Source organism: Leptinotarsa decemlineata, unplaced genomic scaffold (assembly GCF_025532065.1).
Source record: "Leptinotarsa decemlineata unplaced genomic scaffold, Ldec_3_MD MMD2_tig00001719_RagTag_RagTag, whole genome shotgun sequence".
Lineage (NCBI taxonomy): Eukaryota > Metazoa > Arthropoda > Insecta > Coleoptera > Chrysomelidae > Leptinotarsa > Leptinotarsa decemlineata.
In genome coordinates this window covers 11,830,406-11,850,015 of record NW_027412569.1, presented here as the reverse complement: position 1 = coordinate 11,850,015, position 19,610 = coordinate 11,830,406, and the positions used below count along the sequence as shown (strand labels likewise).

Genomic DNA, 19,610 nt, shown 5'->3' with positions numbered 1-19,610 from the left:
TACAGTATCGTGGCCTATACAATTGATCAAATATTCACTAACTTATATGAGGAATCAACATGTTGTGTCATTGATAATGATATATCCGATCACAGTCTAATATTTTGCGATATGGAGTTGAGCGAAATGTCAAAATCAACAAAAACAGAATACAGAAGGCGTTTTACGAATGATAGTATAAATCAATTCGAAATAAACATCGGCAATGAAAATTGGGTTGAAGTTTTGAATAAAACTGATATTAATCTTGCGTTTCAGACACTTTTGTTAATATTCTCGTATTATTTTGAGACAAATTTTCCAAAATTACAGACTCGTTCAAAAAATCAGAATAAAAAGAAATGGATCACACATGAAACAAAACAATCTAGTCGAAATTTAAAAGACCTTTTTAACTTACAAAAATTTTGTCCCGAACTGAAAAACATATATAAAGTCAGAAAAAAGAGTCACGATAATTTGATAACTAAAACAAAAAAGGAATATTTTCAAAACAAAATGAATAATTCAGACAATCTTCCAAGATCTACATGGCAACTAGTGTCAGAGCTATCTAATAAATCGAAGGCTATCAAATCAGACATAACTATAAACGATAGTAACACCATTGTTGACGATCCGAAAGACGTTGCTGAACTTTTCAATGAATTCTATACAAAGATATTGAGCAATATAGTCTCCTGTGACAAGGACTTCAATCATTTTCTGCGTAACGTTACGTCACTTCCAAATTCTTTTTTTATCATGCCATATCAGGAGCTAGAACTATTCCAGTTACTCAAATCGAAATTAAAAAATAAATTTTCTTCGGGATCGGATGAGGTACCTACAATTCTATTGAAAAAGTGCCTATCAGAACTTACTGTACCACTTACTTTTATGATAAATCTCTCATTATCTTCTGGCGGTTTTCCAGAATTGCTGAAATGTGGTAAAATAACTCCTGAGTATAAAAAGAACTGTCGTCAGAGCCTTGAAAATTACAGACCAGTCACAGTATGTTCAACTTTTTCCAAAGTATTCGAGTATTGTTTTTTAGATAGATTATTGTTATTTTGTCATGAATATGATATAATTTCGAGAAACCAACATGGATATTTGAACAAAAAATCTACGAAGACTGCGGTGTTTTCTTATTATTAAAAAATAATAGAATATATTGAGGCAGAAGAATGCCCTGTTGGAATCTTTTATGACCTCAGCAGGGCATTTGACTGTATCAATCACGACATACTACTGGAAAAGCTGTATAAGTATGGTATTAGAGGCTGTCCTCTAGATTGGATAAAATCATTTATACTCAAACGTCCACAATATGTAGCCATCAACACTCATTTCTCACAGCAAACTGAAACAGACATCGGTGTTCCTCAGGGATCCATATTGGGGCCAATTCTGTTCCTTTTCTATATTTATGATTTGGATAAACTTTCTGTACCTGCATCCTTCACAATGTACGCTGATGATACGTCGTTAATCATATCTGAAAAAAATGGACCCTTCCTTGCGTGATAAATACAATGAAGGGTTGACTTCTTTGAATGAATGGTTTTCAGCAAATGACTTGTTTTTAAATACTTCGAAAACGCAAGCACTGAGGTTTCACCATATCCAAAAGGAATGTAACGAGTTGTCATTCTAATCAAACGAATCGAGTCCATCGATCTCAACTAGTTCGGCTCAAACAATTTTCTTAGGATTACGAATAGATAAAAATCTCAATTGGAAGGCTCACTCCCATTTTAATCTCAAAATTGAATTCGATTGCTTTTCAATTTAGAAATTTGCGGCATGTACTCAATATTGATCAATTGATACAGCTCTACTATGCACAAGTTGAAAGTAGGCTACGATACGGTGTGATATTTTGGGGTTTATCTACCCTAGCAAAAGATATCTTCGTGGCACAAAAACGAATTTTACGACCAATGACGGGGCTTTCACAGACTGATTCATGCAAAGATATATTCAAGAGACTGAAAATATTAACATTACCTTGTCTAGTCATATCAGAGTTGAGTATGCTAGTATTCGACAATAATGATGGAATTTAGGTGAGGAACAAACAAAATCATAGTTTCGATACAAGACAAAAGAATGATTTTTCAATTCCATTCGGAAAATTCAAAATAACTCAACAATCTCCCAGTCATATGGCTCCTAAAATATACAATGCTCTTCCTTCAAATATGAGAAACTGCATGACAAAACAATCATTCAAATATAATTGGCAATTTGCGGTGAAATACATTTTTTAGTATCAGTATTAGTATTATTGTATTTTAAATGTAAACAAGTGACTTTTTCCATATGGTTTGTAACTGTCTTAAGGAAATAAATGACTATTATTTTTATTATTATTATTGTAAGTTCTCACGGTAACACGGGTAAAACAGCGGAGAACAGCTACTATTGTATAAGTAGGTAACCTATTGCTTGACTGACACTCTTATATTAACGTACAGCCGAAGCTACTGAACCTAGAATCCTGAAATATTTTGGAACTATTTTAGATGAGAATCTCACCTGGTGAAGTCACATACAAAAAGTGTGCAGTAAACCCAATTCCGCTTATTATTCGATCAAACAGTTAAAACATTGTTTAGATAGGTTTGGTTTACTAAATGTTTACTTTGCGAATGCATAACATTAGTTTCAACATAATGGCTTGGGGATGTGCAAAGGAATTTTCTAGAGTTTTCATCTCTCAAAAACGACTGATAAGATTGATATTCAACCTGGGGTACCAAGAAAGTTGTAGACCCGTTTTCGAAAGACTGCACCCGCAATTTATATAATGAAATGTGTCATTTTTGTGCACAGGAACCCTGACTTGTACATAACGAACTTGAGCATTTACGGTCGTGATACTCACCATGCTACTGCTCTGAGGGTCCCTTCACATAAGAACGATCATTTCAAAAAATCTCCATTATATAATGCCATCAATTTTTATAACAGACTGCCATTTTCTATAAAGAGGTTGAATTCTTCAACTTTGTTCAGTAAGAAAGTTAAAAACTCATTACTGGACAAATGTTACTACAGTCATAAGGAATATTTAGAGGATTCTTTCACAGAGGAATAATAAGATATATAATCGTTCTAAATGTTCACTTGCTGTTTTGCGTTAGTTTCAGTGTTCTGACTGGCGATTTTATCGTTTTTTTTAAATATGTGTGTACATGTTCGTAAATATATGTATATATGTAAATATATACATATGTATATTTATTTGACTACGGCAAGCAAAATTGCCACATTTTTTATTCATTTTTTAATTAGCATTTTATATATCTACATGTACCTATACCTTTGTATATGCAAATAATAATTTTTATTTAGGCTTTGATTCCATAATTTTATTCATAAGTGACGTAATGTTTTTTGTAAATAATCATTGACCTACCATATATACGCTATGTATCACGAATGGTGAATAAATATTATTATTATTATTATTATGCAGGTAGGTTCTTTGTATAGCGTAAATAAGCATCAAGAAGGGGGATCGTACATTTCCATCCACAAGGAAAGTACCTAGGTGTTCAAAAATTGTCAGTTTTGAAGTTGGAAACCTGAAGTTTTGGGTTAATGAAAAAATATTGCAACTATTTGTTTAAAATGGTCTTTCACTAAACCCAATGTGACAAACAAAATTCTACGCGGGCGAAGCAGCTAGTAGTTTATAGTTTTACTTTAAAAATATAGTAACTCATCGCTATTGGTATCACTACACTGGAAAAACTCTGCGTTGTTATCATACTTGTTATTACTATCAGTACTTGTCCAAGGACGCCACATTTTGAACAGATAACAACAATTTTGAGTAATCATAACTGCACCAATATCGAATTTCAACACTCAAATCGCGATCAGTTTCTGAACTGAACACAACGGCGATAACCTTCCCCGATTTCTATTCGTCATTGTAACATGACTTCAAATTTAATTCTATGACTCTTCAGGCAATCATTAAACTCGGTTAGTGAAAATTATTCAATACGAACCGCTTTTCAATAGAAAGTAATGTAAGTTACTTGGTAGACTTTTATTCATCCATTTCTCAATATAATCACAAAAAGTCGATGCCAACCGAACATCCTCGCTCATTTAGGCACTTTATCCTTCATCAGTTCGACGTATTTATCCAGACTTTGCTGATAGACATAATAGTAGGGCAAGCTCTCCATTCTTTTTCGCCAAGCAGCAAGTTTAGGGTACTCTGCTTCTGATAGTGGAATGTACACAGTACAAGATGTCAATGAAGTCACAAAGCTGAAATCTGCTATAGTTAGTTGATCACCCGCAATCCACTCTTTTTGCAATAATTTCTCAGACACCTCAAACGCTTCTTTCAGCAAGTCCAAGTTCTTCTGAGGAATGTCTGTGGCATCCTCAAAAAGAATGCTTTTCTGAAAAAATAATAAAAATATTAACAACGAGATAATGGAAGTTAACAAAATATTTTCAGGGCAGAAACAGAAGATTGAACTTCACTCTAAAGGAAATAATTTTACTTCTCACTCTCCTCTTTCAATGTAGTGAGTTGTTTTATTGTATTGACATGTTTCAATTGTTTAAATGTAACATTGATTTCGACTCGACCATCCTCACTAACACTAAGTTGAGCCCTTTTTATGATAATTTTATATTGTACTATCATCATACAAATGTTGAAGCTTTTCCTGGAAGATGATAATAAATTTTACCGAAATATTGGGATAACTTGTGTTATAAGAGTACATCTCCGCTCTGCTGATCACCCAAAGATATTCCGAGTTTTCTTCTCAACTAGTCAGCAAAGATTGTCCTTCAATGAAAATTTTATTCGGCTAGACTCTTATGTTGAGTTTAAATCCTATAACTCAGTGTACAGAGAATATTCTCAACACCTCAGGTGGATTCAGCCACAAAATGTAGAAAAATGATTAATAGGAAATGTAGAAATGTGAATTCAAAAATATATATAAATTAACAAACGAGAAAATTACTAATCTAAAAATGTTCTAAACCTACACCAAACTAATTTAGTGTGAATATGGGTACACACTCTTTGTCTGTGAAATGTCAGTTAATTATTCGGGGTCACTGTAACTCATTTGGTTTGCAACCGAGACTTCTGGATTCAAATTTTGATTTTATTGTCCTGTTATTTTATTCTTGGACAATTTCTTTAATATATGCATATATGTTACTTGAAATGGAGTCGGTGAATACCTGGCTTTCCTCTAATATTGGTGTGTGGTGTGAGTTTTCTAAACTTCGGACCTGGGCTTCGGAAATCGGATTGGAACTTGGTTTAACAGGTTGGTCCTCACTCAATTTACTTTTACTTATTGATATTCAATACAATTGTATACAATTTATAATTTTTCTTTATAATACTTTCCAATTTCCGGAGACCAATATTTTAGTGGCGTTCACCTTCGTCGCCTTGAGAAGAATCCTTTTGTTGACAAAACAATTGAAAATCTCTTACTTTCCTTAATTACCACCTTTCAATTTTCATAACTACAAATTTTCAACTTCAATATCAGAAAAACTATATATTCTATGATTTTCATATTTGTTCTTGAATTTAGATGCATTTTTACTTAACAATGGTTAACCTCACTTATGTCTAACTATAAATATTTTTCAAAAGCATCACTTTGATGTCCGTATCTAAGAGAATAGTCTATAACAATAATTTTCAAATTTTTCATCATTCCTGAATATTTACAATTAGTTTATTATGTATTTCTCCATTTTTCATAACAGATATCAATTTGATTTCATCTGACATTTATTCATAACCTATATCGGTTGTCTGTTTTTTGAAATTCAATAAATATTGGTACACAAATCTTGAAATTTAAATTTCCCACTCTTTTGTACGTGTTTCCTGTCAAGTCTGTGGGTTTCGAAACATATACAGGGTGTCATCGCTGTACTTCTGTATCTTAATATATATATATATATATATATATATATATATATATATATATATATATATATATATATATCCTATACAGATACAGATATATCATTAAAAACAATGCCTAATTACTATAAAAACAAAGGTGGTTTCAATAAATTCCTAAGCCTAATATTTTCACTTACAGATATTACTAATCCTCTGGAAAACAAAGTGCTGGAATCATAATGAAGTCGTTGGTCAACAATTGCTCGTTTTTTCAAATCTTCGGGATACAGAGATTTGTCCTTTCCGTACTTAGAAGCAAGATAAGCATTGATTGCATGGCTGTCCGATAAGATGAAGCCATCGTCATCTAATACTGGAACTGTGTGTTGCGGATTAAGCTGGAAAATGAATCCTGGTTGTTAAATATCATGGTGAAATAATTGATATTGATTACAGTATAAAACTTCCAAAAACCGAAGGATTTCGAACCCGCGAAAGATTTAACCATTTTATCTTTGACCTTTCTAATCTATCACTTGCCCATTTGTATTCTTCGATAAGGAGTCAACTTTGTTCGAAAACTTACGGACTGTATGCAATTTATATTCGATGAAATATATTATGCTAATAAATGATTCTGTAACTGATTTTCCTTTTTGAAGATAATCGTTTAAAATGACTCCATGACTATTCCAAAAACAGTCGCCATCACTTTTCCAGCCAAATAAAACAGTTTTTGATTTTTTGGAGCCGGTCCCCCCTTTGCAGTCCACTGTTTGGACTGCAAGGGGGGACGAAGTTTATTAGCTTTTATAGTCTGGGTCCCAAGATCCTTTTTTTTGAAACTTCTGTCCAATAAGGGCACCGAAAATGATGATCCTGATCTCATTTGATTGGAAATGACCTCTAGCAACTTTTTGAAAAAATTCAAGAAGGGCTCGAAAAAATTGTAAAAGTTGTAAACAAAAAACGTTTCTACATTTTTACAAATCATGTAATATTTTTTTTTACACAAAAAGTGACACATGGTTGTTGTTTTTTCTGGAAGTATTCAAAAAATATATATTAAAAATCAATTCGTTTGAAACAAATTGTTTATTAATTATATAAAGAAAATATCAATGAAAAAACCTTTTTTTCAGAATATCAAAGAGAAATGGAAATTGTGATTAAAGAAAAATCGTTTCTTAATATTCATATTTAGTAGCAAAAAATTGTTGATCAACAGATGCGTTTTTAAGCAATAAGAAAAAAAACTATGGAACGATTTTTAATGAAACGATTTAAAAATCATCTGATACAGATCACCCTCGTACTTCTGATTCACAAACGGAGTTGGCCATTTGACCATTATTCTTTAAGTGGCCTCAAAAGGAAAAGATTAAAAACTTTCCACTCATTTATAAGAGTCATTATACAGGGTGTTAATTGAGTATGTACCATAAATTTAACAGACGATTATTTAGGTAATTTTAAGACGAAATGTTCGCATAAACATGGGTCCGCAAATCCTTCGTTCTCAAGATACAGGATGTTGAAATAAAAATTAAAAAAAAAAAGTTATTCATAAATATCTTAAAAATCCTTCACCTATTTTTTTTGTAATTTGGCAATGGTATCTACAACATGGAGCTAATTTAGCCCGAACGTGATTCAATTTATTGAGTCCAGTGACGTCTCGAGCGGGATTTGAACGAATATTTTTGACTTAAAAATGTACGACACTGACTGTTGTGCAATTTTTATTATTTATTTGGATAAGGCAATTAGAAATACAAGTTTTTTTGTCTCTTGAATTTTTTTCGTATCCTGCTTAGTTTTTAAGAAAAAAAAGTCAACCTAATTGCATATCCCTGGACCTCACAAGGAATAATATGGGGAATTGTATGTTTCTTTTGGAAATTATTACTTTTAAAATTTTTCATTAATAATTATGTAACAATAACAACAAATATTAAATAACATTAACATCTAGACCAGTGGTCGCCAACCTGTCGATCGCGAGCTACCGGTAGCTGGCGGAGGGAATTCTGGTAGCTCTCACAACGATTTTAATTTAAAAAATACAAACTGCAAAAATCAGAGGAGCTTCCGAAAATTCCACAAAAAAATCTAATTGTCATAATATTAAACATAAACAGCGGCAACGTTGCGGTGAGCGATCTGCCGCTGACGCCATCAACCTAGAATCGGCTAGAACCGACCAGCCGGACCAGCGCGTTAGTGTTCGAGAACGATTTGGATTGCTTTGAACGGGATAAATACGCACGGCGCGGCGACATTGCGCTTAGTTTAAAACTGAACGCGTAACCAACGTCCAGGGGTTGGGTTAGTAGAGAACAACAAAAATAATATTATGGTAAGCAGTTGTAAGAAGGTAAAGACATACCACTTTCATTCGGAATGGGAAGAACAATACATTTTTACAGAAGACAAAGATAAAAATGTGTGTTTGTTATGTAATACTTCGGTCTCCGTTGCTAAAAAAGGAAATATTGAGAGACATCATAAAACTGTACATTCTAATTTTGAAAAATCATTCCCACTACATTCTGCCGCCAGAAAGGAGAAACTGAAACAGTTAAAAAAGCAGTTAATTGGACAACAATCAATATTTTTGAAAACAGTCGACAAAAATAAGGCTGCAACTGAAGCATCGTACCGTGTGTCCCAGATAGTTGCACAAAAAAAGAAACCTTATGAAGACGGGGAAATGATAAAACAGGCGTTTTTAGAAGCTGCTGATTCGTTATTTGCCAACTTTAGAAATAAAGACGAGATAGTTTCAGCTATAAAAGAAGTTTAGTTTATTATTAGTACATATTTATTATGTATTACCAGTAAAATAAATACATATAATGACAAATTAACTGTGGATTATTTCATTTACGTTGCGTTACGTGGCTTCCGTGTGGGTAGCTCGCTGTTTATTCCAAAATTAACAAAGTAGCTCAACACATTGAAGAGGTTGGCGACCACTGATCTAGACTAACGAATTGCACTAAATTAAGTGTTGGAAATGACCTCCTTCGGCTTCAATACAACCGTCTAGCCTCCGCATCATCGAATTTCGCACTCTTCTGAAAATACCTGGCGTATTTTTTATTGTCTCACATGAATTAATGATTGTATTCCGTAAATCATCTTCACTTTGAATAGCAGTTTTGTATACCAACGCTTTAAGGTGTCCCCAGAGAAAATAATCTAAGGGATTCATTTCGGGCGAGCGAGGTGGCCATGGGTGTGAGCTTGCTCTCCCAATCCAGCGATTATGGTGATTTTCATTCACCACACTAAAGTGTGATGGAGTACCATCGTGCATGTACCACATACGGAATCTTTCCATGACTGGAATTTCTTCTAAAAGTCCAGGTAAAACAAATTCTAAAAACCTTCGGTATTCTTCTTCATAAAGTCTAAGTGGAAGGAAGTGAGGCTCAATGAGATGGTCACCGACAATTACAACCCAAATATCAAAAAAAAAACTGTTCTTGAAAATTATTTTCTATCAAGGCGTGTGGATTGTTTTACGGCCCAACTGTGTTTGTTGTGGAAGTTAATAATTGAATTGCGAGAAAAACAAGCTTCATCTGTAAACAATATTCGACTTAGGAAACCTGGATTTCTTTTTATTTTACTTCGTAACCAATTAGAAAAACCTAGTCTTACAAGCAAATCTCTGGGCAATAAAGCTTGGACACGTTGCATGTGGTAGGGATATATTCATTTATTCATTTATCCTGAATATATACAGACAGAGTCCAATTACATATACACAGTACCTAAACTACACTAAACCTAACACATATATAGATAAAAAGATACAATTGACAATAAAATTATTATAAGTATAAAATCCCTATAATGAAATATATGAAATCATTGCAAATAGGTGTTAAAAAATATAGGAAATAGAAACGGGCTAGTATGTAAATTCATAATATATATGTCATATCTGTAAAAATGAAAGAAACATGTAACATTCATTCATTCTTATTGAATAGAGAATAACAGAGATCTGAGATTGGTTGGGGTAATGTTTAAAATATCGATATCAGTGTTTTCAACTAATTTGTTTGTAGTTATCAAGGAGCAATCAACTGGAGAATTTACGTTGAAGTTATGAAATATGCAATCTCTTCGCCTCAGGCGGATATCTGGTATACTGAAATTGATGGAAGCGAGTACATCGGGAAGAAAAATGTTGTTTCGTAATAAATTGAATATGAATAATATTTGAAAATTTTCTCGACGTTTTTTAAGGGTGCTTAAATTAAAATCTTCCATTTGTTTTACATAGGATATCATGAAAGGGTATATTCCATATTTTTTTAGATACATTGACCTGAGATATCGTTTTTGTACCTTTTCCAGCATATCAGAATGCGTCAGCGTTTGGGGTGACCATATTACACACGCATATTCGAGTTTTGAACGAATGTAAGAATTAAAAAGTACTTTATAAGTCTTAAAGGTAAATTCATGACAAGTCCTGAGGATGAATCCAAGCCGTCTGAAACATTCCGCTTGCAGTCTTTCAATATGTTCATTGAAGTTGAAGTTTGAAGTAAACACTACACCTAGATCCTTGATTTCATTGACTCTCTCGATAGGAATATTATCAATGTTATAGAGTCTCTTGAAAGGGTTTCTTTTCCTGGTAAAAGTTATTATTCTACATTTGGATACATTCAAAGCCAGGTCATTATCCTTACAGAAAGCAGATATGGAGATAATGTCATTTTGTATGAAATCAGTATCTTCAAATGATTTGATGGATCTGTAAATTTTTAAGTCATCAGCGTATAACACAAATTTTGTATACCTAATATAATCAGATATATCGTTGACAAACATAACAAAGAGCAAAGGACCTAGGACCTATAGCTGCTGGGCTCTTAAAATCTGCCACACTGTGACATGGGTAATATTCAGTTCTTCAGCTATTTTCCGAGTACTGGTATGAGGATTTACTTCAATCTCATTTAAAACAACTTCTTCAATTTGAACTGTTCATACCGTTGCAGGCCTCCCAATGACAACCGTCCCAACACTTAATTTAGTGCAATTCGTTAGTCTAGATGTTAATGTTATTTATTATTTGTTGTTATTGTTACATAATTAGTAATGAAAAATTGGAAAAATAATAATTTCCAAAATAAACATTTATTTCCCCATATTATTCCTTGTGAGTTCCGGGGATATGCAATTAGGTCGACTATTTTTGTTAAAAACTAAGCAAGATACGAAAAAAATTCAAGAGACAAAAAAGTTGTATTTCTAATTGCTCAATCCAAGGAAATAATAAAAATTGCACAAAAGTCAGTGGCGTACATTTTTATGTAAAAAATATTCGTTCAAATCCCGCTCGAGACGCCACTGGATTTAATAAATTGAATCACGTTCGGGCTAAATTAGCTCCTCAATGTTGTGAATACCATTGCCAAATTATAACAAAATTAGGTGAAGGATATTTAAGATATTTACGAATAACTTTTGTTTATTTTTATTTCAACACCCTGTATCTTGAGAACGAAGGATTTGCGGACACATGTTTATCAGAACATTTCGTCTTAAAATTACCTACTCACTGCAAGAAAGTCGGATTTAAGATGTTCCAAGTTGAAAAGATCGACTGGTTTTATATTCAGATTCAAGTCCAAAGCCTTTGCACACAATAATACAGCCCCAACCGGTGGACTGCCCTCAATACCGTACAAAGTAGGTGCCATATCAGTAGCGACTGCTTAAATATATCGGACCGACTTAACTGTTAGCTACTGAGACTAAGTTCGAACTAAAACCAGGCGACCGATGATTGCCGGATGGAAACAGGTACTTTCGAGAATCGTTCACCATAGGCGGAGGGTTCTAACGGAGATGTTCTCACGGAGCTCGACTCATCAGTACAGAAATTCATCTCATTTACAAAAACTGCTGAAGACTAAGGACTTAGGACATTTCTCTGAGATCATTCAAAATGAATATAAATGAATACCACCCCAAGAACTATGAATTATGGTGTCCCACAAGGTACTGTGCGGCCCATTACTTTTCCTAATACCAATATCGAATTTCAACACTAAAATCGCGATCATTTATATTAGTATAGATAGATTGAAATTGTTTACTTGAGACAAGCTTAGGTTATTACTTAAATTTTATGTATATTAATATGATAATGAAAGGAAAAAATATTTAATAATAAAATCTTTCATTGATTATTTTGTGTATGTACATATTATATTATCGCTACCATAGCCAATTGTTACTTCTGTAGGATTGAATAATGATACTAATAATGATGTTTACAGTACCTCAATTACGGTAAATGGAACTTCCATTTTTGTGCGCTTAGAAACTTGAGTCTCTAACAACTTAACCATGCCACACAGTCCCCTACGGCTCTGAGGAATGATTGATTCACTTCAAATTTGATCGTTTTAGTGCAAGAGAGTTCAAGATTATCAGCATTTATAAAAGTTCATGTTTGGTAAAAAAAATATGGAAATTATTAATTTATGCATACTGTGAAATGTTCAGGTTGATCCGTTTAATAGTTTGCCAGAAACGGCTAATTAACGTTCATCATGAAAAGCCCTGTATATATATATATATATATATATATATATATATATATATATATATATATATATATATATATATTCATTCATTTCTCAAATAATAACAAAAAGTTAATGCCAATATCCTCGCTCATTTAGGCACTTTGTTCTTCATGAGTTTAACGAAGGTATCCAGACTTTGCTGATAAACATAATAGTACGGCAAGTTCTCTATTCTTTTTCGCCAAGCAGCAAGTTTAGGGTACTCCTTTTCTGATAGTGGAATGTACACACTCCAAGACGTCAATGAAGTTACAAAGCTGAAATCTGCTATAGTTAGTTGATCACCCGCAATCCACTCCTTCTGCAATAATTTCTCAGACACCTCAAACGCCTCTTTCAGCAAGTCCAAGTTCTTCTGAGGAATGTCTTTGGCACCTTCGAAGAGAATGATTTTCTGAAAAATAATAAAAATATTTACGAAACAGGCTGACCTTCCCATTGTCTCCACTCTGAACGGTTTCAGCTGTTCAGCATGTTCAGTTTGGAGCATAAAAGTTAGAAACGTTTTGCATGTCAAGTGCTCAGAAACCCTTGAAATGTTGCCAGTGGCATACGATGATTGTACTCTGAGCCAGAAAAATGTTTACAAGTAGTACAACCTTTGAAAGGAACAAATAAATATAGTTTGAAAAACTAAAAAACACGCTTTTGAAGAACGTCGAATTGAAAAGTTAAAAATAATTTTTTCAGAGAGCTTAAAACAATAACGAACCAAAAATACAAAAATTATTGTGAAAAAGGCGACGGGCGCTTGATATACAAAAAATATGGCACAAAGCGCCCTCGCTTTTTTCACATTATTACTAGTATTTTTCGCTCATTTAAAAAAAATCAACTTTTCAGTTGAAAGCGTGTTTTTTAGTTTTTTTCAAACTATATTTATTCTTCATTTTTTAATTTCGTATGCTACAAAAGCGCATTTTTTAGTCTTTTTAAACTATACAGTAGGATTCATATATAACGAATCCGCTTATAACGACTATCCGTTTACAGCGACGATAATGTTTACTCAAATTCAGTTTCATATTTAGTTATTGAGAAAATATACTGTTTAGTGCGACTCTGGTTTGAGCGACCAACCGCTTATAGCAGGGGTCTCCAAACTACGGCCCGCGGGCCAAATCCGGCCCGCCAGTGTCATCAATCCGGCCCGCGACAGCCAATGATTTCCTGTCATCAATATGGCCCGCGACAGCCAATGATTACCTAATTGTTGTTACTATTGCTGTGATAAGTTGAAGAAGAAAACACAGAATGATAATTACTCGGTTTTATTTACTTGCAAGGTAAAACTTAACGACAGAAATGATGACAAAGGAAACTTAACTTAAGTATCTAAGTTTAAGCATATTAATAACTAACAAATAATTGAAATGAATCACAGTAAAACAAAAACACTAATGAGATTTATGTAATTGTCATTTTCCACCGACAATACTTCGTAGTTGTGGATCAATTTTACTTGTACCAATTATCAATAGAGATTTAAGATGCTCATCGGGTAATTGAGATCTGTAAACATTCTTTGTGTACTTCATCTTGGAAAACGTTTTCTCACACAAGTAAGTAGTACCAAAAACAGAAAACAACCCATGAGCAAATTTATGCAAATTATCAAATTGTTCCAGTGGAAGACTCTTAGAAAATTCCAACAAGGATGAATTTTGATATTTGTTCTTAAGCATATCATTGCACCGTAAATCAATAATTTCCATGTGGACTTCCGGAGCCAGGGTTTCAATGTCAGAATCAAAAGGATTTTGAAAAAGCTTAATTTCATTCGCAATGACATCAAAATCTGAAAAACGAGTATCAAAATCTGTTGAATAAACTCGCGGAATTGTCGGTGATTCAGCCCAGTGGATCTGATGAAGTTAACAACTGATATGACTGGTTTTAGAACTTCAGACATATCCAAACATTTTCCGCACAAGGACTATTGATGAATGATACAATGTAAGACTACTGGTTTTGAACCACCATCATTTTCTACATCCTTTGACACAAGTGCAACCACTCCTTCATTTTTACCAAACATATTTTTGCCTCCATCAGTTGTTATAGATTTCAAATTTCTCCATCGAAGGTTATTTTTATTGATGGCATTTTCAACTCCCTTAAAAATATCTGCCCCAGTTGTGCCGTGAATACTATCAATATCAAGAAGTTCTTCATACACTTCATAGCTTTTATCTACTGCGCGAATAAAAATCAACACCTGAGCAGTATCTGACACATCCGTTGACTCATCCAATGCTAGAGAAAACCACTCATGATGTCCATTTTTGTCAGACAGTTGAGATGATATATTTTCTGCGATGTCTTGCACCCTCCGAGCCACGGTGTTTGCTGACAAACTGACACTTTTAAATGAATTTACCTTTTCGGGGCATATTTCTTCGGCTACTGCAATCAAGCATTCTTTTATCATTTTTCCATCGGTTAATGGTCTGCCCCGTTTTTCGATTTCAAGAGCCACACAAAAGTTGGCGCGAGTTGTAGACTCTTGTTCAGTATTCGCTTTGGTAAACAAAGATTTCTGCGATTTGAGTCCGCGTTTCAAAGCTTCAAATTTTTCCTTCCGCAAACTTCCTGTATACTTGGAGCAGCTTTGAAGATGTTTCGATTTATAGTGTCGTTTAATGTTATAGTCTTTGAGAACAGCTATGGTTTCATTACAAATTAAACATAGCGCCTTAATACTGGACTCAATCACAAAATACTGAAAGTTCCATTTTTCTTGGAACGTTCTGCATTCACTGTCGATTTTTCGGTTCTTTTCCATACTAACAAATCACACATAAAAACAATAAGTCAAATCAAAATACTTTTATTGACATGGGGACTTTATTTCACAATAGACAGTTTCGCTTTCTTCGCCTTTCCTACGCAGACTAACTCGTAGTTGCGCCGCTAGCCTTTTTATATGCAATTATTACTGACATCTTGAGGTGATCGGAATACACTAGCTAGAACCAGAACTTTCTCGAACCAACGCGGTTATTCCAAATATTCAATTACGCCTAATGCTACCTAGCGGGTAGCTGAAAAAGATAGTACATAGTACCACTACTCGCCACTAGATGTCGTTAAGTGTCACAATACACAATAATAATTGAAATGCAAAAAAAGCGTAAGTTTGCTTAGGTCTAGAAATATAGTTGAGAGAAGAAATTGGCCCTTGGAACAAACAGAAAAAATCATTGTGGCCCGAAGGCTTCAAAGTTTGGAGACCCCTGGTATAGATGATCAAAACAATTCCTAATTACTATAAAAACACGGGTGGTTTGAATGACTTCCTAAGCCTAATATTTTTACTTACAGATATTACTAATCCTCTGGCGAACAAAGAGCTGGAATCATAATGAAGCCGTTGGTCCACGATTGCTCGTTGTTTTATGTCAACAGGATACAGAGATGTGTCCTTTCCGTACTTAGAAGCAAGATAAGCATTGATCGCATGGCTGTCAGACAGGATGAAGCCCTCGTCATCCAATACTGGAACCGTGTGTTGCGGATTGAGCTGAAAAAGGAATCCTGGTTGTTGAATGTCATGGTGAAATAATTATTATTGATTACAGTATATAACTTGTGTGTGGTACGGATCAATAAATTTGTGAATATCCAACAAAACCCCAGAAAGGAAATAGAGTATATGTCCAATTTATTACAGGCTTTATATTAGTTTCACCTGTATGTATGTATGTTTGTTTGTAACTCTCAAACTCGAGATCTGTATTTGACAGAATTATTGCTTGATCTATTCGCGGACAGATGGCGCTGTACGTAACATCCTTGATACATTATCTATAGCAAACAAACAAAATTAGGTACCTAAAGGATATTTAAGATATTTACGAATAACTTTTTTTTATTTCAACACCCTGTATCTTGAAAACGAAGGATTTGCGAACCCATGTTTATATGAACATTTCGTCTCAAAATTGCCTAAAGAATCGTCTGTTACATTTATGGCACATACTTAATTAACACCCTGTATAGATATGTGGTTCTACTCACTGCAAGAAATTTGGATTTAAGATGTTCCAATTTGAAAAGATCGACTGGTTTTATATTCAGGTTCAAGCCCAAAGCTTTGGCGCACAATAATACAGATCCAACTGATGGACTGCCTGCAAAACCGTACAAAATGGGGGTCATATCAGTAATCACTAGCGACTGTTTAAATATATCTGACTGACTTGATTGATGGCTACTGAGACTGTAACTTCAAACTAAAACCAAGCGACAGATGATTACCAGATGAAAGAAGTACTTTCGAGAATCGTCCAACATAGGCGGAGGGTTACAACAGAAAATCTCTCACAAAATTCAACTCATCAGCGCATTCACTCACACTGCTATGAGACTAAGGACTAAAGACATCTTCCTGGGATCATTCGAAATGAATATAAATGAATACCACCCCAAGAACTATGAATTATGGTGTCCCACAAGGTACTATTTTAGGCCCTTTACTTTTCCTAATACAGGGTGTTTCCTAATTCCGATACGGAACTTCTAAGGGTGATTCGTTAGGTCGTTTCAAAAAAGAAGTTCTGTTGAACATACATCCGGAGTTGCTTAGTTTAAGTTTAAGTTTAAGGTATTCAAAATAGTTGAAGGTATTTATAAAATATCATAAATATCCTTACACCGGGAACAAAGTACACCACTGACTTGTTGTAGTCTTTTATTTTTTAGTTTAATCCACTGGAAATACAACTTTTTCGTCGCTTGTATTTTCTTCGTATTCATTGGCATACGTTGTTTATGGCTAACATGCACATTATTTATAGATTAGCAAATGGAAATGCGGAAGAAGCACGGAGAATATACCAGGACAGATATCTCAACAGAGTAATTCCATGTGCTAAAACATTTAGAACGCTACCAAGGCCGTAGCCATGGGGATCAAGGGGGTTTTATCCCCCCGAAAGTTCTACAAGCAACCAACGGCCATCCAAAAATTATATCAAATAAAAAATAGGCTTGTTTGAACATCACAGGAGCCATGAGAATAACACCAACCGCGGCAATGGAATTAATTACTGGTCTGTCCCCTCTGGACCTGTACGTTAAGAAGACTGCGTTAATGGTCATATTACGATTGCACACGACTGGTGTAAACCTCGAAGTAGGAATGGGTCAATTGAGGCAACCAGTGATGCAATTGTACCCAGGTTTGTGTTTCACAGTGTCAGACCCTTCACGAACAACGAACAGTTTCTGAGGGATGCAAGGGTCAGGCGAGAGGAAGGGAAAAGGTGGAGCTTGCACAATATCGGTACAGAATCAACTCGACAGTGGTGGTACGTAAAATACGTTGTAATCGTGTGTTTCTAGGTTTGCGGTTGGATTATTGCTGTTTTATTTCAGTTTGGTTCAATTCGTAAAGTATAAGTTGTGCTTAGTATACATCAAAAGACGTATAGAAGGTTGTTGGACGATATGAATATGGAAAGCAAACATTGTTGGAGAGACGTTGGTCCTAAAAAAAAAAATGAGTTTGAGTATAAAGCGAATTAGTGCAAAAACAAGAATCGCTAGGCTATCCAAATACAAGTAAGTGAAAATTTTTTATTTTCAAAGAAATACTTTTATGAACCGAAACTAGAATTTTATTGGAGAAGTGAAAAGTTTATTTACGCCGTACATAAAGTAAAAATGTTACGCGTAGTTTATAAAGTTCAACTTTATGCACTAGGGCGTGAATTACACTTTTTGTACTCACAACATATCACTCCTGTGTTCCATAGATATTAAATATGTGTCTTATTCATTATTATTTCAGGTTCAAAACAAACAATGTGACGAATGAGTTACCTTTAATTTTAGAAAATAATAAGAATAATCATCCAAATATAGAAAATATATCTGCAGATCAATTGGAAAACGATAACAGAGAGATATCATCATCAGATACGAATTCTGCTGAAGATACAAAAACCCAAATGGATGCCCACTGATTATACGTGAAAGAAATTTCAAAGACACTGTTGAAAAAAAAATTATTTTGGTTGGGAAAAGAATTATAGATATCTACCATTTTTTCAATGCACTGAAAATAATTTCACTTCCAGAAAATCATGATCCCGGTACGGAATGCACTCTGCAAAATATTTTCAACTCTGAATAATATTTCCGAATCCATCATTTTGAAATTAGCTCCTGGCATAAGAATTTTGGAAAAGTCTAAATGGAGTCTTCTGGGTGCTCCTCTTTCTAAAGATTCACTTTCAGAACATCTTCGAGAAAAACGGGAATCACTCAAATTGCTGACCATCAGATTGAATGAACTTCCAAAACAAGTTGCATTTTTTTTGAAAAATTATTTGGCGTTTCCAAAACTCATGTACGCCCTCAAATGTTCCCCCACTTGGTCAAGTCAGTTAGAGCTTGACGAATTTGATAATTTACTCCGCAACACGACGGAATATGTTATAAACAATCATTTCAATAATGATTCATGGCTCCAAGCAACGCTTCCTGTGTTCGGCTTCTTCCGTAGCTTTACCAGCTTTTCTGTCATCAGTCAATAGTGTTTCAGATCTTATCGATTCCATCATTCCTTCCATATTCATCAATATCCAAGACGTTTTTTATGATGAAGGTGAATCACTTCGGCACTGCTCCTCCTACAAATGAAAAGAAAATACATGGGACCGACCTCTTCTGAACATTATAACTGATAAACTTCTGAAATCTACAAGTGTATACGATAAGGCTCGTCTGAAAGCAGCAATGCTCAAGGAATCAGGTGCTTGGCTGAATGCTTTACCTGTTGCATCTTTTGGAACACTATTAGACGATGAATCTTTCAGAATAGCAGTAGGACTTAGGATGGGTTCATCTATTTGTGTGCCTCATACTTGTGTTTGCGGTAATTTAATTGATAAGAAAGGTACACATGGTTTGAGTTGTAGGAGAAGTGCAGGGCGTACATCTCGACATCACCAAGTGAACGACATATTGAAAAGAGCTATGTTGTCAGCTGATGATGATGTTCCTGCAGTTCTGGAACCCTTAGGTACCAGTCGATATGATGGTAAACGACCAGAAGGTATGTATCTCAT

General features: G+C 34.3%; 1 protein-coding gene across 1 annotated transcript; it reads right to left on the bottom strand.

The window, feature by feature from the left end:
* Window positions 1-4,036: 4,036 nt before the first annotated feature.
* LOC111515214 (uncharacterized) lies at window positions 4,037-16,710 on the bottom strand. Its single transcript, XM_023171444.2, has 6 exons — window positions 16,555-16,710; window positions 15,857-16,057; window positions 12,626-12,928; window positions 11,500-11,655; window positions 6,106-6,306; window positions 4,037-4,415 (listed from the first exon to the last, which is right to left on the bottom strand). The coding sequence occupies exons 1-6, from the start codon at window positions 16,693-16,695 to the stop codon at window positions 4,110-4,112; spliced, it is 1,308 nt and encodes a 435-aa protein (XP_023027212.2). The 5' UTR covers window positions 16,696-16,710; the 3' UTR covers window positions 4,037-4,109.
* Window positions 16,711-19,610: the final 2,900 nt, after the last annotated feature.